General features: G+C 42.5%; 1 protein-coding gene across 1 annotated transcript in view; it reads right to left on the minus strand.

The window, feature by feature from the left end:
- Nucleotides 1-17,821: 17,821 nt before the first annotated feature.
- Nucleotides 17,822-22,394, minus strand: part of LOC142831310 (connector enhancer of kinase suppressor of ras 2-like) — a 212,766-nt gene continuing 208,193 nt past the window's right edge. The window contains exons 10-11 of the mRNA XM_075941203.1: nucleotides 18,204-18,337; nucleotides 17,822-17,864 (exon numbers count right to left, since the gene is read on the minus strand). Coding sequence (XP_075797318.1) covers nucleotides 17,822-17,864; nucleotides 18,204-18,337 — 177 coding nt within the window. The remainder of the gene's footprint in view (nucleotides 17,865-18,203; nucleotides 18,338-22,394) is intronic.

The raw sequence follows: 22,394 nt of genomic DNA on the forward strand, positions 1-22,394 counted from the left end.
AAAATTCAGTTTGGTATTAATTTACAAACAGCAGATAAAATTGAACCAGAACAGGACTTAGTATGTATTTCCAGTCTCACGATAGTTAAAATAAAATAAAATAAATACTAACACATAACACATCTAGGAATTTTTCTTTAAGTAGGATGAAGTGAATGTTAGTATTTAGAGTGTGGGCTGGGGTTCAGGACAGGGGCACAGGAGGTGGTGAGGTCTCTAGGTGGTGCTTACATTGATGTCTTCCTGGAAGTAGCAACATTTCCCTCCCTCAGCTCCTATATGGAGGTGCAGGCAGATGGGTCCGTGTGCTAACTCTTGCTGCAAGCACTGCCCCTGCAGCTCCTACTGGACATGGTTTCCCCCCGTGTACCCACTCCACCTCTGAGGCCATCTCCCTTAACCTCCAAGATTTAGTTAGGAGCATAGTACAAGTCATAGACAGGTCATGGTTGTGATATTTTTTACTGGTTATGACCAGTCGATGACTTTTACTAAAAATTCCCAAGGCTAAAATATAGCCTTATACATGCACATAGATCCACTGAAGTCAAAGCTCTTCTCACATAAGTATTGGGTACTGATTTACCAACATTTCATTATTATTTTGAAATGAATATTGCTAGTATGAGTGTCCAAAGTAGAAAATTTTCATCTAAACTGTTTTTCAACACAGATGATCTTTTTTTCAACATGAAAGCATTTAGAAAATATGGTGATTTTGAGAAAATTTTGTTTAAAAACAAAGCATTTCAACCATGTTAAATTACCCTATTTAAATATGACTTTTTGGAACAAAATTAAATACTTGTATTTTTAAAAGTATAAAAAGATCAAAATAGAACTGGGACATTCTTCTCTGCTGAACACACAAGATGGGAGTAATGCTGATTCCACAGGTGAGTATGATCTTATCCATGCTCATGTTGCAGAGGGATGGGGGAGTAGTTGGCACAGGTCATACCCAGCCTTCCAGAGTAGCAGTTGCAGGACTAGGGCTATAATAACATTCAGGGCCACTACACAACTAGTCACCCACCACAATTGATGAGGAGGGAGGCGGAAAATATGGGACAATTTGTCCACTTTTAGGAAAAAGTTTGGATACCTGCAGGAGAGCTTAAAAAAGGGAATGGCCTGTTAAAAATGAGCTGTCTAGTCACCATACCACTAACAGTTATGAGAGATGAGGAACAGTTGGTGAGTTTTATCCACCACCTATCAAAGTTAAAGTGTGCCATACTTCCTTTATCTTTGGGTTCTATTTCTACCACTAGCCTTCTTCAAGGCCCAAGCTCAAATCCTTTTGTATTCAAAACACTCACTGAAATCAGTGGAAGCTTGACTACCAGTCTGAGCCTTGATGTTGCAGTAAAACTAGGTGTAAAATACAGATCAAAGTGGGCCCTAAATGAAACAGTTTGAATGTATAATGTGAGTATGGAATCATACTGAATGAACATATTTGAAAGTTTTATATACCATTAGCAATTATTTGAGATATTTAGTCACGTTGGCATTTGGAAGCATATTTCATTTTTATCTCTCTCCCTATATAAAAAAGTATTTCCTGCTAGATGACAGAATGACGTCATCATGCTCTCTGTTGGTGAGCATAGTGAGCTGGAGGCAGCCTATTTTGCAGCCAGAGAGTGGGGAGTAGGCAAGTGTAGCAAGCAGGGTGCAGCCCCTTAGTTACAATTAGAGAAAATAAAACTTTAGGAACACAGAAGTAACAGGAGAGCTAATACAGTGTTTCTCAATCAATGGTACGAGTACCTTTAGGGTTACTCAAGAGAAGTCTGGGGGGTACGTCAACGCAACAGAAATTTGGAGAAATCTGAATTTTTGTTTTAAGTTTTACAGCGCTTTATTATTTTTGTACTTTTTACACCCAAAATTTCATTGCCTGCCCGATTACAATTAAGTTGTTTAAACAAATGTGTTGCAATGATAAAGAAATTTTTGTGTGTCTGAAAAATGTAGGTACTCGGGGTACTTATATATATATTTTTAAAAAGGGGGTACCTTTTAAAAAAAGGTTGAGAAACATTGAGGGTATGTCTACACTAGCTCGTTAGTTCGAGATAGGTAGGAAAATGAGGGCAACCGAAGTTGCAAATGAAGCCCGGGATTTAAATATCCTGGGCTTCATTTGCATGTTCCCAGGCACTGCCATTTTTAAATCCCCCTTAGTCCTAACTAACTGCCCATGGCTAGATGCAGCAGTTAAACGTTAATTCAAACTAACTTCTTAGTTCGAAATAACTGTTACTCCTCATTCTACGAGGAGTAACAGTTAATTCGAACTAAGAAGTTAGTTCGAATTAACGTTTAACTGCCACGCCTAGCTGCGGGCAGTTAGTTCGGACTAAGGGAGATTGAAAAATGGCGGCTCCCGGGAACATGCAAATGAAGCCCAGGATATTTAAATCCCGGGCTTCATTTGCAACTCCGGTTGCCCTCATTTGCCTACCTAGCTCGAATTAATGAGTAGTGTAGATATACCTTGAGCTAGTAGACAGGCTCTTCTCCATTCTCCATGGTACTTGTGAGACCTAAAGCAGGTGTCTGGGGTACACATTTTCATCGTTCTTAAAGAACAGAGAGAAAAATCTTGGACCTCAGCAATGAAGAAGGTACTCACCTCGACTACCTCTTTTGTACATGTTTGGTTCTTTTGACTCCCCTATCCAGCTGAACTCTGTAGGCATAGAAACAGGCCTCAAGTCACCTGGAAACAATCAAAGAAGAACCAATTTAATTTTTGCAACTGATTAATAAAAGGTGGTTGTGTGATAAAATAATTAATGCCTGTAAACTGATTAGAAAAAATACCCATTAGTGTAATCATTTATTAGCATCCTTTTATTATTAAGCTTGCAGCTCCCTGATGCTTTTAAATATATAGGGTCAGATTCTGTTCTTTTTTATAGTGGTTTAAATGTAAACTCCACTGATTTCAGTGTAGTTATTCCTTATTATAAGTGAGATTAGAATTTTTATACATAGTGTCTCCTGAAGCAAATAGCAACAACTCAGCAAATAGATGATTTTGGATGGAAAACCAAAGCTTTCTGAAGCTAGCATGCTTTATAAAATTAGAAAGGTTACTGATTTACCCACAATTAAGTCAGGACTCTCAGGGCACGTCTACACAGCAGAGCTAAAGCCGAAATAATTACATAGCTTAAGTTAAATAGCTTATTTTGGCTTTTGGCGCTGTATACACAGCAGGAAATCCGAGGTAGAGCACTCTTCCTCTGACTTCCCTTAATCCTCATAAAATGAGGGTTACAGAAGCCAGAGTAAGAAGTCCTCCAGCTCGATATTATTTTGACATTATGTTGAAATATCTACTTGTAGTGTAGATGTGGATTGTTTCTTTGGAATAACGTTAAATTTGATATGCAGCTTCCTCTTATTCTAACTTAAAGCATAACATGGAAAGGGAGGGACACAATACTGAGAACGGCTACTGGGGGGCAGTGAGCCCACAGACGAGAGCTATCCTGCAGAGTGGTCACTGAGGGGCTGCCATACCACCAAGACGAGGAGTAATGGTAGTTCGAACTAGGAAGCCTCGTTCAAACTACCTAGTTCGTGCCCCGTGTAGCTGCGCTGCACGGGGTTCGAACCAGCGGGGTTTTAAAAATGGCGGCTCCCCGCTTATGCAAATGAAGCCTGGGAAATTCAAATCCCGGGCTTCATTTGCAAGTGTGGTATGCCTACATTACCCCGCTAGTTCGAACTAGCGGGGTAGTGTAGACATACCCTATGATAGTAAGGACATTAAACTAAGAATACTGACTGTGGGGAGAGGTGATCTTTTTTTACCTTGTCAGTGTAAATAGTCATCAGTGAACACACAAAATCACCTTTAAATTACAAGTTAAACCCTGTCTGAAATAGTCGTCCAAAAAAGATTTCCAAAATCCAATCATAGTCTAGTTTTATGGTCTGCTTGTTTCAAAACCAAGTTGTTTTCTGAAACATTAGACATTACCCAAATATCTTGTTCCTAAAATAATCACATATCTGAAAACACTGTACACCAAATCTTTTCTTGTTTCCAATTGCTCATTTCTTTAATTCTATAGTTCATTACTGAAAAAAGTACTTCTGGCATATAGCTACCGTACAGATGGATGAATGGAGTTTGTTATTTACTGATATGTAAAATATTGTCCCTGAGAGATCTATTTTAACTAAGCTAGTACTAATTCATAACATGACTACAACCATAAAATTATTTTTATAGGAAGATCTTTCAGAATAATCCAGTCCTATATTAATAGCTTGCTCCGTTTCTCTAATATTCCTAAACCATCTGTTTTAAAATAGATATGATATGCATAATTATAATAAAACACATTTTTACTACTGCTTATTTGGATTTCCCTGGCTTAGCTTAGCTTTTTCTAAATACCTTTGGTTTCAGTTTTATGTATAATGCCTTTCAACAGGCCTGCCAACGAGGGAGTAGTTGCCTTGGGACATTTGAATCTTCGCCAGAGCCCCAAGCAGACTGAGGGCTGCATGGGAGAGATATGGCACAGACGGGGGGGGAGGCTAGTCCAAGCCCTCAGCCTTCTGTCTGAGGACCCTCCCATTCTGGAGGCACAAAGCCACACACCCCACACACCTTGTCCAAGGGCCAGATGAGTTTGCTGGCCCCCCTGCCTTTCAACTGCATTAGGTACTGCATCTTAGAAGAACTGAAGAAGATTAGGAAGGCTGTCCATTACAATTATCTAAAAGGCTCCAAGTATGTTGAGATTGACTGCAAGTTTTGGATTTTATAGCAATTATCTGCGACAAAACCCAAGATCAATAAAAATTCTTTTGCAAAGATGAAAACTCATTCTAAGTGTAAACATTTAAAAAAAACATTCATTCTCTTCCAGGGTTTGCAACCTAAACAAAGCAGCACAATGCTAAGTACATAAGATACTGAAAGTAAAATGAACTAGAAACTGATTAATGATAATTATGAATGCAGCATCAACCTTGTGTGATAATGATTTCAGGGCTGACAATTATTCACAGTTAACTCACACAATTAAACTAAAAAAATATAATCACATAAGAGCATAAGAATGGCTATACTGGCTCAGACCTTTTGAGTCCATCTAGCTCAGTATCCTGTCTTCCTACAAAAGCCAATGCCAGATGCCCCAAAGAGAATGAACAGAACAGGTAATCATCAAGTGATCCCTCTCCAGACACCCATTCCCAGCCTCTGACAAACAGAGGCTAGGGACACCATTCCTACCCATCCTGGCTAATAAGCATTGATGGACCTAACCTCCATGAATTTATCTTATTCTTTTTTGATACTCTGTTAAAATCCTGGTCTTCATAATACCCTCTGGTAAGGAGTTACACAGGTTGTGCACTGCATGAAGAAATACTTCCTTTTGTTTGTTTTAAATCTGCTACCTATTAATTTCATCTGGTGACCCCTGGATCTTAGGTTATGGGAACAAGTAAATAACTTTTTTTTATTTACTTTCTCCATACCAATCTGATTTTATAGCCCTCTATCATATCCCCCCTTAGTCTCCTCTTTTCTAAGATGATAAGTCCCAGTCTTTTTAATCTCTCTTCATATGGCACCTGTTCCAAACCCCTAATCATTTTTGTTACTCTTTTCTGAACCTTTTCCAATGCCAAGATATCTTTTTTGAGATGTGGAGACCACATCTGTACACTGTATTCAAGATATGGGTGTACCATGGATTTATATAAAGGCAATAAGATATTCTCTGTCCTATTTTCTATACTTTTTCAAACGATTCCTAACATTTTGTTTGCTTTTTTGACTGCCGCTGCACATTGAGGGTACATTTACACTGCACGTTTTTTGCGCAAAATTATCGGTTTTTGTGCAAAAACCTGTGGAGCGTCCACAACTCAAATGCATTTTGCGCAAGGAAATCAAGAGTAAAATAGCAGAACAGAGGGCTTTTTCCACCGTAGGTAAACCTCCTTTTACAAGGCATAACTCCCTTTTGCGCAAGAGCTCCAGAAGGGTTTTTTGTGCAAGAAACCCCTATGGGAAAAAGCACAGGTGCTCTGATAGCCATTCTGTGAATGGCCATCAGAGCTTTCTTGTGCAAGAGTGTCCATGCAGTGTGGACACTCTCTTGCACAAAAGCACATCGCTTTTGCAATGTGCTTTGAGGTGTGGACGTGCTTTTGCAAAAGGAGTTTTTGCGCAAAAACTCTTGCACAAAAGGCTTCTTGCGCAAGAAGCATGTACTGTAGATGCAGCCCGAGTGGATGTTTTCAGAGAACTACCCACAATGACTCCAAGATCTCTCTCCTGAGTGGAAATAGCTAATTTAGTCCCCATCATTTTATATGTATAGTTGGGATTATGTTTTCCACTATGCATTACGTTGCATTTATCAACATTAAAATTCATCTGCTATCTTGTTGCCCAGGTTTTGTGAGATCCTTTTGAAGCTCTTCACAATCTGCTTTGGACATAACTATCTTGTGAAGGTTATTATCATCAGCACATTTTGCCACATCACTGTTTAACTCATTCTTCAGATTATTTATGAATATGCTGAATAGGATTGGTCCCAGTATGGAGCCCTGTGGGACACCTTTAATTACCTCCCTCCATTCTGAAAATGTACCATTTATTCCTACCCTTTGTTTCCTATCTCTTAACTAGTTATCAGTCCATGAGAGGATCTTCCCTCTTATCCCATGACAGCTTACTTTGCTAAAGAGCCTTTGGAGGAGGACTTTCTGGAAATCTAAGTACACTATATCCACTGGATCCCAGTACTTTGCTGTTATTTTCTGCTAGTGTTTTACATGGAGGCTGCACTAACATAGCGTACAACAAGTACATTAGGAAAGAAACAAAACAGAGAAGAACATCTCCGAGATGCATAGAGTAAACCTTATGCACCATTAAAGTTATTTCTCCTGCAGCAAAAATACTGTCAGGTAAAGTAGCACGTGCTTATGTTTACAAGGTGATAGATGTCACCTAAAAAATCATTAGCGGAAGGTTCCAGTGTTTTTGCAGTGTTGTAGAGAAATGAAAGTACATTGCACAGATTCCAATTCTGCTTTTAATAGTCTGCCAGAAACTATTTCTTACAGTATTCACCATAATTTCTTTAAAGAATAATTATGCTGGGAAATAGTGGTCAGAAAGCTGTAAGCAGAAGGGACATGCTTCTACTCGTGATTAATTCCTGACAGTAATAGTTGCAACTATTTAGAATTATTCCATGTGAAACAAAAGACTATCAAATTGAGCCCCAAACATTCCTATGGTCTGGTGACTGACTTCAGTGAGAAAAGTATACATGTATCAGAGGACAGAACCAGCCTCTGAGTCCTGGTCTACACTAGGGCTTTATTATTGACATTTTGAAATAACAAGTGGAGCGTCCACACTACCAAACACGTGTAGGATCCCTTTACTATAGGAGCCTCTGACTTTTACTGGGAGGATCCTTTGTGCTGCAGTCTAGCCCTGGAAACTACAACTCCCACGAGCCCTTGGGGAAAAGGATGGAAATTTGCTCTCTTCCAGGCAGTGTAGGGAGAGAGTTGGGGGACTCCAATTTGGAGAGAAGAGCCAGATTGCTAATGCAGAGCCTTTTCCAGTCAAGGAGCTGCTGCTGGAAGCTAGAGCTTGTTGCTGAGAGCCTACTCAGGCTTTGATCTAATAGGCTGCTTCAGGGGCTTTTGATGATTGTCCTTGAAGGGGAGAGACCCTGGCTGTGCTTGTGACTGATAAGCGCCTGGATAGAAGATACTGTGAGTAACTGTGGCTGTTTGGGAAAGTGCTGCCTGCACAGAGGACAAACTGACTCTGGATCTAAAGAGAGGCAAGTGATCTGCCCAGTGAACCAGAGATACTGGCATTTGGTGAGGCCTGCTCCAGTGTCAGGGGGCTTTTGCAGTTGTTGCTGCCTGGACTGACACACAGAGAACTTGTACAGTGCTGTCTCCACTCCAGCAGCAGATCTTCAAGCACAAGTAAGTATCTGGGACTCTGAGATCCAGAAGAGTGCACACTCTGGGGTGGGAGAAATGGTGGCAATGCAAATGCCATATAGAGAAGTTTCCTTTATTTCTGTGTACTTTGTTAATTGATTTTATTCATTTTTTAGTCTGTTAAACTCTGTTTCTTTAAATAGTTAAGTAAAGATGTGTTAATTCTAATTTAATCAATTAGATGTATATTATTTATAATTGTTGTTTGGAGTTAGATCCAGAATATTACTGGAATAAGTTTATTCCTGGAGGCTCCCAAGGCACACCAATAAGTGTGTACAGGGCAAGCCATGTGGAGGCACCGCCCTTGTATATTCCTTTAGAAGTAAGGGTTCCCCAACTATTCATCATCATCACTGGGATACTCAGTATCTCCTTTAATGTTAAAAACATCAGGCCCCCAGGCATACAGGTGAGTGTGGCCTGCTCCCAAGTAATCCAGAGAGTTACTCCCATTATTTCTAAATAACAGGCAGCTTATTTCAAAATAATAACTCTTGCTTTCCATGAGGAATAATGCTTATTTTGAAATAGTGGTAGTGTGGACGCTTCACTGCTGCTATTTTGAAATAACTACTCCCCACAGTCATTCAAAGGAATTACACCGCAGTGCTTCCCGGGGCTCTAAGTCAAAGTAGCAAGTCCACATTAAGGGAGCCTGTCTCAGACTAATTTTGAGGCTTCTCTGTAGTGTGGATATGCTATTTCAGGTGTTATTATTTCAAAATAATTTTCCAGTGTAGACATTCCCTGAGGGTATGTCTGCACTAGCCCCCTAGTTCGAACTAGGGTGGCTAATGTAGGCATTCAAACTTGCAAATGAAGCCCGGGATTTAAATATCCTGGGCTTCATTTGCATGTTCCCAGGCAGGAGCCATTTTTAAATGCCCTTAGTTTGAACTGACTGCCCGTGGCTACACGTGGCAGTCAGAAGTTAATCCGAACTAAATCCTTAGTTCGGATTAACTGTTACTCATCCTGCAACGAGATGTAACAGTTAATCCGAACTAAGGATTTAGTTCGGATTAACTTCTGACTGTCACGTGTAACCGCGGGCAGTCAGTACAAACTAAGGGCATTTTAAAATGGCGCCCGCCCGGGAACATGCAAATGAAGCCTGCGATATTTAAATCCTGGGCTTCATTTGCAAGTTTGAATGCCTACATTAGCCACCCTAGTTCGAACTAGGGGGCTAGTGTAGACATACCCTGAGGGAGTGCCTTGTCTGACAGAAAAGGTAAATCTTTTCATTGGGGACAATGACTGAGAAATGTCACTCCAACAAAAATAAAAATCAACATATTGCAAGTTACATATAAATATATATTTATATATATGCTCAGCTCATACCATGTTAAAGTTGTGTGACCCTCACAAGAAAATAACCTCTACAGCACTGAAAAGAAAAATACCACAAATGCAAGAGTTATATGGCTTCCAGTATGTTTCAATAATAGTATTCTAAAGTTCATTGAGCATCAGTGTTAATCTTTAATATGGACAAATGTATTTATAGCTCAGCAACATTTTTTCAGTGTATTATATACAATACTTTAGATCTTCATAAAATAAGAGTTTATTATTGTTACAATATCTTGCCATCAGATTTGGCACTGACCATCCTAGGATCTCAAATTGCATTGCAAACATTACCTAATTAATCCTCGCAATACGTGTTAAGGTACTAAGTAGCTGTACCCTTTTATATAATGTTAAATTAGGGATTTCATTTAATTTTGCAGCTAGTTTCATCTTCTAACAATGTCTTTTCAGGCAGTTCCATGATATTTAATAGCTCATATTTTTGCAGAGAGTAATTACTAGTTGGAAAATAATATAGTGTTAGTGATACAATTTGTTAATCTGGTCAATTTCTGAAGACCAAAGCAATCAAGCATACCATGAGTGGGTGTCTTTTCCCTTCTCCGAACTCCTGTGGTTCTGCCTCTCTCAAACTCAGAGCCCATTGGATGGCCCTCACCTTCGATTAATGTATAATACTTTCCACTTTCATGCTCCAGAAAGTAGCTGGGTGACTCAGAGCCTTTCATTCCAGACTTTCCATATTTGCTGATGTCGTGACAAGACACGATTCCAACTTCATCCCTAAAAATATTAACATAAAACAGTATACCAAAGAGATATGTTTTATAGTGTAAATATCTGTAATAAAATAATATAAAGTGAGCTCTACACACTTTGTATTCTGTGTTATAATGGAAGTCAATGTATTTGAAAACAGAAAAATATCCAAAAATATTTCATAAATTTCAATGGGGATTCTATTGTTCAACAGTCTGAATTAAACTGTGATTAATCATGATTATTATTTTTAATTGTGATTTATTTTTTGAGTTAATTGCATGAGTTAATCTCATCTGTAATATAAATTCCTGATGTGCTGCTCATCAAAGACTTTGTACTTAAACTTTAGACCCGACCAAGTTAAAAAGGCAACAAACCTCAACATTGTCACTCTGGAATAAGAATGGTTATTTATCCTACATTAACTGTTTCTCTAAGATGTTGCAGTCTGTGAGGATCCCACTTAAATATCTGCAGGTGTCTTGAACACTCAAGATCAAAATCTTTTGACTAGCAAGGTATGTTGTGGCCATACATGCAATGCATGGATCCTAAAGCTCATGCATGAGGACATAAAGGGTGCTTCGCAACTCAAAATAAGCTATGCAAATTGAGCTACACCAATTGCATAGCTTATTTCAAAATAGCTTATTTTGAAATAGGAAGTGTCTACATAGCACTTATTTTGAAACAGAGCACTCTTCCTCCAACTTCCCTTACTCCTTGTACAATGAGGGTTATAGGAGTCGGAGTAAGAAGTCCTCTAGCCTGACTATTTCAGCATTATTTTGAAATAATGTTGCGGTGTAGACATACCCAAAGAGTGGAGTGGTGCAACCCTTCTTTGGGTCCCTCACAATTCCCATGACAGCTTAGGATTCAGAAAGTGGGATGGAGGGGGAGGTTGTGGTATTCACACTGACAACATCTTGGATAACCATTGTTACTGTATGGTAAGTCATATTTCATCTTCTTCTTCAAATAATGTCAGTGTGTATACTACTATAGGAGATTGGCAAGTAGGGTCCCCTCTGGATGGATGGTGAGGAGTTACAGCTGCATCAGTCAAACAGATATTATATTACTGCCCTCCTGAACGTGGCATCTACCCTGAACTGTGGGGCATTCCCCATTATGGGGACACTGAGGAATATTTAGGGCAGGGCTACTCAGCACGTGGCCTGCAGGCTGCATGCGGCCTACGGCCCATTTGTTTGTGACCCACAGTGCAGTTTGGGTTTACACAGGTCTCAACATGCAGCCCACAGGTGGGATCCTTTGAACATGGCCTCCACTGGAAATAAGTTCCACAATGACAAGTCAATATAATGATCTTCTGTTGATACGCATTTTAGTAGTTAAATTTCTGGATGGACATTGCTCATTAAAAGTGATGTCATATGGGTGGAAATTGAGTAAATATTGCATTTTATTAATATCAGCAGGACTGACTTAAATGGGGCCCGCATGTTATGTAGTCTTGCCTTAATCTTTGTATTCATGCCCATGAGTGTGAAAGAAGCTATTTCCATATATTTGCATGTATATGCAACCACACTTAAGTTGCGGCCTTTGGCATGTGCTGTGAGTATTATTGTGGGCCCCGGGGCTTTCAAAGTTGAGTAGCCCTGATTTACAGGGTTCAGTGAGGTTCTGCTGATGTAAGCCAAAGGTCAGCAACATCTGGCATGTGTGCCATAAGTGACACGCAAGATGATTTTCAGTGGCATGCGCGGGCAGGGGAGTAAAGAAAGCCCCAAGCCTCATTGTATGATTGGTGAAAAAGTTGGAGCCACAAATGGCTCCACTCATGTGCATGCGCTCCCCCTCCAGCTGGAGGAACAAAGCAGAACACTGGTGCTCTGCCTGCACAGAATCAGGCCAATGGAGCAGGAGGAAGCCATGCCTAGGACAAGGATCCTGAGAGCAATGCGGGAGGCAAAAGCAGACCAGACACCATCTTTCCCATTAAGGACCTGCTGCTTCCATGTCTGTGTCCCCTGCTGCTCTGCCCCTGCCTCCCGTCGCCCACATGTGCTATGGAATCGCACCTGTTGGAGAGTCCCGTGGGGCTGCTGGAGTCCATCATCCAGGTGCTGGCAGGCTGCATCTTTGCCAGCCTGCCTGAAGCCATTGGCTTGACTCCGTGCACTCCTGGCAAGGCATGGCCTCTGTCACGTTGCTGAATTGGAGGGAAGCAGCCAGATTGCTGCTGCACCCCTAGGTGGGGGTGTTGGCCCCAGAAATTGGTATGGGGGGAGCCATGTGGGGTATTGAATGGGAGATTATTGTTTGTTGATCTTATGTACGCTATTTATGTGAGTGTATAATGTCTATGTGTGTAGGTAGGAATCTGTAATCTGTGTGGAAGCTGAATATTCCTGTGAATGTGGTTGAGCATTGCTATGGACAGGCTGAGTAGTGAAGCCCTATGGAACAATGGCCCTTGATGGCCCAAAGACACACCTAAAGCAGGAGGGCGGAGACCCAAGAGCTGCCAGCAGAGAGAGGCTGAGGACCAGGTGACCGGCTGGGACCAGAAGAGGCCAGGAAGGAGGTATAAAGAGGCCATGCGGTCGATGCCATTTTGTTCTCAGCTCAGCACTTCATCCCAGAGGCAGCACTGCAGGGATTGAAGAGCCCGGAAGACCTGTGAACCCATCCTGATCGTAGGATGTGCAATAAGAACTTTTAAACCAGCAGCTGTTCATCTCTGCTAGAGCCTGCATCGAGAACTGGGAGATTCGGTGCATGTAACGTACTGTACTTTAATAACCTTACTCTCATGCTTTTCTTTCTTGTAATAATAAACCTTTAGATATAGATTCTAAAGGATTGGCCCAGCGTGATTTGTGGGTAAGGTCCAGAGGGTAAATTGACCAGGGATCTGTGGCTGGTTTCTTGGAACCGGACAGAACTTGTTCGGGGTAGGTGGGATTGGGTGCTAGGACCCCCCACCTGTGTATAGGCCCGGGGACATCTGGGGCACGGATATTGCTGGGGTGTCAGAGGGGTTTTGCTCGGGAGGCTTCAGGCAGGCAGCTGAAGTGCTCTGTGGGACTGGTTTGTGGCCTGTGTGGAAAGGTCACCAGTCGGGGGCTGTAAGAAGCCCCGGATTCGAGCAATTCGCCCTGAGCGGACGCCCTCAGCTGTGCCCAGACACGGCCCGGTCCGTCACAGTGGCGTAGTCGGCAGGATCCACAGATCTTGGTCAATTGAGCTTTGGGATCAGGACCCCACGCTGTCTAAATTTGATTTTTGGTGTTGAGAGTTTGGTTGATTAAAGAGCCGCTGCGATGATCCCGGAATTATATGAGAGTCTGAGCAAAAGTGCTCTGAAGGATTTGTGCTTGGGGAGAGGCATTGCCTTTAGGAAAAGGGCCTCTAAACTAGATCTGGTAGTGTTGTTACTAACCAGAGATGTGGATGAAAAGGAGCAGAAGCAAGCCAAGGAGGCTGCTGAAGGAAGGCGGAAGGCAGATGAAGAAATTGCTAAGAGAAAGCAGGAGATGGACCGGGAACTTGAGATGACAAAAGCAGAACATGCAGAAAGAATGGCAGAGTATGCAGAGAGAAGGGCAGAGCATGCAAAGAAGATGGCCCTAGCCAAGGAGGAAAATGCTAGACTTGACCTCCAGCTTAAGAGACTAAATGAACAAGAGAGACTGTATTCTCCTGAAGGTTCAATGTATAACTCTGTGGGTATGCGGTGTGCTTATGATATGGCAGACGTATTTTACCCAGCTGATGTGAGAACCCAACCCCAAAGCATGTGTGAATGCAAACCTTTTGTGTTACCTGTAGCTAGCAGGGAGGTTTGGGAAGGGGGTGCATGTGGGTATGGAAAGTTTCTTGGAGCTGGTCAGTCTCCCTGTAACCAAGGGGAAAGTGTCTCTACATGTGTGCCTGTGGCGGATGGCTGTGTGTCTGTGCGGGGGGGGGGGGAAGGGCAGTGAGTCTGTGGGTGAGGGCCCGTCTGATGCCTCAGAAGTGAGGCTGGAATCAGAACCAGGGCAGGAAGAGCCCAGAAGTCAGGGAAATGTTTCTCTGGGGCAGTCTGGAGTGGCTGGCCAGAATGAAGTTTTAGTTGAGGAGTTGGTGGCTGGTGAGGTTTGTGGAATGGAACCTGCACAAGCTGAAATTGAGTCGTGTGAAGTGTGCGCAGGCTGGCAATTTGGCGGGTGGAAGTAGCAGTGGGGCAGTAAAGGAAGCTGTCTCAGTGGCTAGCTGTGTGCCTGAGATTAGCCAGGGGTGTGGGGACAAGGGAGAAACTGTCTCTGGTTGTCTGTCCGTGTGTGGGGAAGAGTTTCTTCCTTTGTCTGAGGAAGATGCCCCACAGCCTGTGAAGGCTGAGAGCAGTGTTGTTGTCCCAGAGTTGGGTCTGGATATGGCTAAGGCCCAGAAAGGGGGTGGCCCAAGGTGTGTGTCTGCTGGGGAGAGGGATGAGGTGACTCAGGTAGAGTCAGTCAGTGTTTTACCAGAACCCCAGAGACCAGACAGTGGTGACCCTGATATTGTGCCTAATGCTGCTGTGTTGCTGGCAGAGAGGGGAGCGACTCTGTGGGAGCAGGGAGACCCCTTAGCCCGGGCACAAGGAGAGAATGAGGGTGTGTTAACTCTGGTGCCTAATGATGGTGTGGACGTTTACAGCCATCTAGAGAGCTACACAGGGAGTGAAGATGCCTCTGACCCTGTCTCTTGTGAGTCTGTCTATGTGCCTGAGAGGGGATTATCTGTGAATCCACCTGAGGGGCCAAGAGATAACTCAGGGAGTAAGGGAAGTGCAGGAGGAAGTGGTTGGGGCTCAGCAGGGCAATGCTACTGCAGAGCCAGGGAAGGGTGAACTGCTGCTTAAGGAAGCTCATAGGGAGGAGAGTCCTGGCAGTGCTTGTAGCAAGCAGTTTGCAGTAACTGAGAGAGGTGACGATGCCTGGCTTGGAGAAGGCATTCAGGAGAAAGCTTTGCCTGTAAAAGGCAGCAGCTTGTTGTGTGAGGCACTTGTTGCAGTGCCTGACAGACAGAACTGGTCTGTTAGCAGTGACTCCACTGACTTGGGTTTAGGGAAACCCAGTGTGTATGGTGGTGGAGAAGTCTCAGAGGGACTGAGCGTTGTTCCAGATGAGGCAGGAACATCCAGAGAACTGGAGCAGGCTGCTAACCCAGTGACTGTGGGTGACCAGCTTGCTGGGAAGTCAGTGTGTGTGGGACAGGATTGTTCCCAGGTGAATGAGGAGAGTGGGAAGTTAGTGTCTCAGATTCAGGAGAAGGACTGGGTAGCTAAGTATGCAGAGCAGAACAGCTATGTGGTCACCCTCCCTAGGATGCAGGAGATGGCAATTAAGCTCCCATCTCTGGACACGGTGGACACTCATACTCAATCAGGGACGTTGATATCTGGTTCTATGTGGAAACAGAGGTTAGAGAGGGACAGAGGAGAGACTTGGGAGTCTACAGCTTACTGCTGTTACCCCACTGAGTGGGGGAAGGGGGAGAATTCCAGGGCCATTGTGAGCCAGGGAGTCACGCCCAGCCAGCCCATTGTCTTGGTCTGGCCAGAGGTTTCAGGCCTGGAGCCCAGAGGACAGGGGGGAGGGGCAGGACTTGCTTTGGCCAAGAAGATTTGCAGTTTAAACCTGAAGGGCCAAAACTGCAATGGTGTGGGGCCAGAGAAGGGGCCTGACGGAGAATTTCAGTATACACCTGATATAGGATTGTTCTTGTTACTGATGTTAATTCTTGTAACCAATGTATTATTGTGGCAGAGAATTGTAACGGTATACAGGGTGCATGAGCTTATGAAAATACCATGTAATCTGTCTGGAGATGTACCAAACGACAGACGGTATGTAAGGGGACATTGTGATGTTGCTATTTCGTGGTTAACACTTGTAACTGGTCTTGGAACTTCTTACAGGACAAAAAGGGTTCCAGCCAGAAGGTCCTGTGTAAGAAGGGAAACTGAGGCACACCACCATTTTGTTGGGGGAGGCCTGTGATGCCCTCAGTGATGTTACTGGCATCACTTCCTGCATCAATTTTGCGTTGGGGGTGTCACGTTGCTGAATTGGAGGGAAGCAGCCAGATCGCTGCTGCACCCCTAGGTGGGGGTGTTGGCCCCAGAAATTGGTATGGGGGGAGCCATGTGGAGTATTGAATGGGAGATTATTGTTTGTTGATCTTATGTACGCTATTTATGTGAGTGTATAATGTCTATGTGTGTAGGTAGGAATCTGTAATCTGTGTGGAAGCTGAATATTTCTGTGAATGTGGTTGAGCATTGCTATGGACAGGCTGAGTAGCGAAGCCCTGTGGAACAATGGCCCTTGATGGCCCAAAGACACACCTAAAGCAGGAGGGCGGAGACCCAAGAGCTGCCAGCAGAGAGAGGCTGAGGACCAGGTGACCGGCTGAGACCAGAAGAGGCCAGGAAGGAGGTATAAAGAGGCCATGCGGTCGATGCCATTTTGTTCTCAGCTCAGCACTTCATCCCAGAGGCAGCACTGCAGGGATTGAAGAGCCCGGAAGACCTGTGAACCCATCCTGATCGTAGGATGTGCAATAAGAACTTTTAAACCAGCAGCTATACATCTCTGCTAGAGCCTGCATCGAGAACTGGGAGATTCGGTGCATGTAACGTACTGTACTTTAATAACCTTACTCTCATGCTTTTCTTTCTTGTAATAATAAACCTTTAGATATAGATTCTAAAGGATTGGCCCAGCGTGATTTGTGGGTAAGGTCCAGAGGGTAAATTGACCAGGGATCTGTGGCTGGTTTCTTGGAACCGGACAGAACTTGTTCGGGGTAGGTGGGATTGGGTGCTAGGACCCCCCACCTGTGTATAGGCCTGGGCCATCTGGGGCATGGATATTGCTGGGGTTTCGGAGGGGTTTTGCTCGGGAGGCTTCAGGCAGGCAGCTGAAGCGCTCTGTGGGACTGGTTTGTGGCCTGTGTGGAAAGGTCACCAGTCGGGGGCTGTAAGAAGCCCCGGATTCGAGCAATTCGCCCTGAGCGGATGCCCTCAGCTGTGCCCAGACACGGCCCGGTCCGTCACAGCCTCCATTTCACACTTTAGCCCATGGGCCGCTAACTTATTTCATGTGTAGAGAAGCATGTTGTAGTAAATAAACCCTGTTACAGACAGACACTAGGGAAAAAAAGTAAGTGCTGCCCAGATCTTGCACCCCTGTCTCCCTGCTCTGTGACATGACCCTGTACTTTAACCCTGCTCCTGCAGAGTTTGATTTAGTGGGTCTAGTAAGGACCCACTAACTTGATTGCTGATGGTGCCCCCATCAACTCCTGTACTCCACAGCATCATGTGAACACTGTGGAAATTCGACTTAAGGTATGTTGACTCCAGCTACACTATTCTCGTAGTTGGAGTTGTGTATCTTAAGTCAGCTTTCTCCCTAAGTGTAGACCTAGCCTTGGAACGCATTAGTACTTTCTGAAGGTATTTTCTTTGGAGGGGAAAAGGAAGATTTACCTTTCCTGGTCCCCTGAAAACAAAATATGTGTAATCATACCAGCTGGCAATCCCTGCAAAGCCAGAAAGAATTATTCTGGTGGCCTCCTTAAAGATGATAGACAGTGATAGAGAGACTAATACATCACTTCTAGAAGTGCAGGCCTTCAAATATGATGTAAGTAGTCTCAAGGAAGTCAGTGAGACCTCTGATATAATTAAAAGTTATGCACCTGCTTAAGTGCTTTGCTGAATCAGGGTCTCAAACAGGTTTTCATGTCTAATTGTTTAAGTAGAAACAAAAGATCTTATGACATTTTTAAAAATAAGTCACTCAAAAGTTTGGTATCCATATTTGTACCTCTTAGTTCCACTGCACATTATCTGGCAATCCAAAATAGTGCTAGACTTTCATTGTTGCACAGAGGATGGGAGTTATTCAACACATAAGCCACTCATGTTACAGCTTTGTATTCTAATTCAATGCCTTGAACTATGTCTTGAAATATTTGATTTTGCGTAAAGTGGAAGGGAAGAATAAGTTATTTCAGTTTGTAGTATGAGGCAACTAACATATAAAATATTGCCTGAGTGTGCTCAGATTCATTGGGAGATTTACCTTGGGCTATAAAGTCCTGACATGGGAGAGAGGATGAAAATGTCCTGGAGAGCAGAGCTGTCAATTTTTGAGGACATGCCCATTGTGCTGGTTGGAGTTGTAGAGCTGCTTGTTGGGCTGGTTGGAATCACAGGCTGTAAAATAAAATCAAATAGAACAAAAGTAAAGCATCATCATTTCCATGCTGCATTTCAGCTGTGCTTTAACAAAACTTAACTCTGTTTTCCTAGTGAGGATCACCTTCTCTTGGATGCTCTCTTTTTTTAGATTAACCATAATTACAGCTTCTTGCAACAAGGGATATTTGTTGAATTTTCCCCAGCTTTTGTGAGTATTGTGAAAGGCAATGTAAGTTATTTATTGGAGAAGGCTGAACTATAGCAAACATATGTGTAATGGTGTTACAGATATATCATGGAAAGTATTAAAAATTGTAAAGCAATAAAGTATTATCTTTAAATTTCATAATAATAAATAGATTAGAGAACACTGGGGTTTTCTAAACCCATCTGATGCTAGACTGAAGCATAGTCTTATTAAAATGAAAGGAAAGCTGAACTGATCCTTTCCCTAGCAATTAGGGGGTCATAGCTGAGGTATAGAACAATGGACATTCTACTACTTCTGAAACTGGCCTGAGCCCTCCAGCTTTCATGAACATGCTACTGCTGTCAGGATCTCTTGGTTTGTGCAAGATCATGCCAGCAGAGCAGAATGGAATGCTCTTCAAAATGGCTGCCTCCATCTCACAAGGCATGATATCAACCAAAACCAAGTCCAATTTTATATCAGTCCTGGATAGGGGAGAAACTTGAGGGGAAAACAGGATTGTCCATGTTAGAACTGAAGGAATAGCCTGCCTATAACTAAATCAAGCAGACATTTCTGCACTTTCACTAGCTCTCCTCTCTATTTCTGTGGGAATACAATACCCGTACTTTTAATTTATAGCATTTATTCAATACTAAAAGATGAGTGGTTGCTCCAAAAGTTAGGATTTATCAATGGGAATGGACTTAATTGTATATAGAAGCTAGTAGTTTTCAAATATGTCAAGAAGGAATTCCTATAGTGTATCCCAGTCTTTAATTGTATTTAATTACAGTAAACTTCTGATAATCCGGCACCTTTAGGACCCAGGGGGTGCTGGATTATCAGATATGCCGGACTATTGGAAGGGGGGGCTATGACGGGACTTGGGTGGGGGGGATGCCACCCCAGACTCCTCATAGGCCCCCCTTCCGATAGTCCGGCTCTGCCCCAGGCATCCCCGATTCAGCCTCTGCTGGTCAGTTTCAGCAGCAGCTGAATCGGGAAAGCCGGGCGCAGAGCATCTCCAATTGTCCAGCTGCCCAGAGCACTTCCGGGTTCCTGATGGTGCCAAACCATCAGGAGTGCCAGAGCATTGGATGCCGGACCAATGGAGTTTTACTGTATATACTGTATAATACAGAGGCTAAATGAAAGAGTTCAAAACCATAGTATTGGGGAGGGGAAAAGAGACTTCTTACTACTCCCACTTCTCCTTTTAGAACATAACCATAGGATATGAAAATGGGATCTTTGGACCATGCACTCCAGATCCTGCTTATTCCTCAGCTGAAAGCATAACTTTTATTTGTGACACTGCAGCTTCTGTTAGCCGTGGGAACAGGGCCAGTGAGCAGTGGGAAAGTAGTCCTATTTGGGTTCCAGGAAGTTGGTGGGTGTAAACCCACACAGGACCCTCCCTCAGCCTTTGGGGAGGATCCACAAAGCCCATGAACTCAACCAGCTAAACAAAATTCTGCACAAAGGTCCCACACACAGCTGTGACATTATTCAGCTGATGTTGTGATGTATATCACTATTTGAAAAACCAAGCTAGATTTTTATGCACAATTTAAAAAGGTATAGGTTACTACCAGTTAGAGTAATCAGCAATGACTTGTCTTCTCACATCTGCCTTGTGAGCCACACACTGCAATAATCTTACTAACAGGGTGGCATGATTACAAGTAGTTAAAATAATCTAATCATGCTGAATTGATATATGTTAATATTCAATCCTTACATGACACCTGCAGTAGAAGCATGAAAGACTGCTCATTGATATTCTGTGAGTGTTGCTATAGATAATGAATTAATAAAAAGGAGGAAAGAAGGGCTGTGGAAAAGGTAAATATTATATAAATGAATTTTAAAGTATAAAAAGTTTTGGACATCTTTTAATCAAACAGTTTTAAGCTCCTACACAAAAGATATGCTTTTTCACTAGACCTGTGTTTTTCATAAATGCAATATAGTCTCAATAGACCACTGTATTTGTATTTAGGGCATGGATACATATATTAATTCAGGCAGGTTGTATAATTATTTATGCAGAAATCTCCAGTTTGAAGAGACACAAATGACTTTAAATAAATGCAAATACTTTTCTAGCAGACTAGAAGAAAAATCAAGTGGATCTAGGAATCAGATGGGGAACACCAGAGTTCTGTAGAGCCATGTATTTAAATCAAATACAGCTAAAAATTCCACCCTACATTAGTAAACAAAAGATCTCATAAACATTTCTCAAGAGCAGTAATTTCCTGCAGTGTTCTTAGCCAAAAATTCATCCCTTCCCCTTCAACTGCTGTGCAGCTTAAAGTACTGCAAACAGTACCAGATTTTACCTTTAGTATCCCACCATTATTTCAATAGCTCTGTTTGTACACACTATAACCAATAATGCTTTCAGGATTGCAAAGCATGTTACAATCCTTCAAGATGAAAAGTGATAAACAGGATCCTAATTTTCTGTGATCCACCAAAATTCTGATACAAACATAAAAATCTATGTTTTTCTATAGTTAATATGAAACACTGAACTCTAGTTACTCTAGCCACAATGTATATAGATATTAATTGAACACAATGTTTAAAATGATATACAGTAGAACCCCATTATCAGCATCTGCATTATTCAGCTCTTCCTACTAAATGAACTACCAGCCACCCAAGTCTGACACTGCCAGTTCTGGGGTTAGCTCCAGCCAGCCAGTGCTGACCGTGCGAACCACAGCTGCATACTGGAAAAGTGGTACTGGTAGTTCCAGTAAAATGTAATTAATAGTTAATGTTAGGAATGTGAATATCTAACTGGTTAACCTATAAGCATCACCCTTCCTCATGAGGGTGGGGTAGTTCCAGCCTGCCGTGATATGCCGCAGGCGGGGGACTCTCCAGCCTAGTTGGGCTGGAGCAGCTCTCCACCCACCTCCAGTGGGCCTGGCCTAGCTGAAGCTACCTCCCATGCTTTGGGTGAGGGGCACTCCAGCCCAGTTGGAACAGTCTCCACCAATGGCATGGGGGAGGGTTGCTCCCGCCTGGCCAGGACCCCCCCCCCCAACTCTGTTCAAGTACTTAACTGACTAAAGATAATGTTTAACCAGTTAACTGATTAAATGGGATTTTACATCCCTAGTTAATGTGCTTTTATTCTTTCACAAAATGGAAAAACTAATAATTCCCCGTTAAAATGTAAATTTTTATGTTTTTCAGTGACAAACTGATTTCTAGGATCCCTGGTTATAAATAAAATAGTTAATATTTATTTTCACTGCTTATCTATAGGAGTTATCAGGTTTTTCATGTCATAAAAAGAATTAACACAACAAGAACCAAACTTTTAGAGCTGATATTCTAGCTTTAGAAAACTTGAACTGTTTTTCAGGTGATATACATTTAATAATTATTGGTGGAGGAAGGAAGTCATCACATGTATACAGAGATTGTGGGGTTACTCTTGAATATTGATGGACAGCCAGTATCTTCTTGCTTCCACATCTCCAAAACACCATCTACAGATATAGAACCTGATTCTGATCTCACTTCGGTGTAAATCAGGAAAAACTCAACAGAAAACCAATGGGGTTATATTGGTTTAGAAGTTGTGCATGCAAGAGAAAAAGTCTTTCTTATAGGATATTGCTGTGCCACAAACACGTGGTGTAATTGCAGCTCATGTGGGTATGCCTGAGCTACCTTTGAGTTAGCTAGTAACAACAGTAGTGTAGTCATGGCAGCATGAGCATACTATAGTATGAGAATTTGCTTCTCAGTATTTGTTCCTATACAGTGAAAAAACCTACTGTATAGAAATTTAAATTACAAAAAACTTGGAAATAATTATAACCAAGGGGCTGTATCAAATTTAAAGTTTTGTCA

This window comes from Pelodiscus sinensis, chromosome 13, assembly GCF_049634645.1.
Source record: "Pelodiscus sinensis isolate JC-2024 chromosome 13, ASM4963464v1, whole genome shotgun sequence".
Classification (NCBI taxonomy): domain Eukaryota; kingdom Metazoa; phylum Chordata; order Testudines; family Trionychidae; genus Pelodiscus; species Pelodiscus sinensis.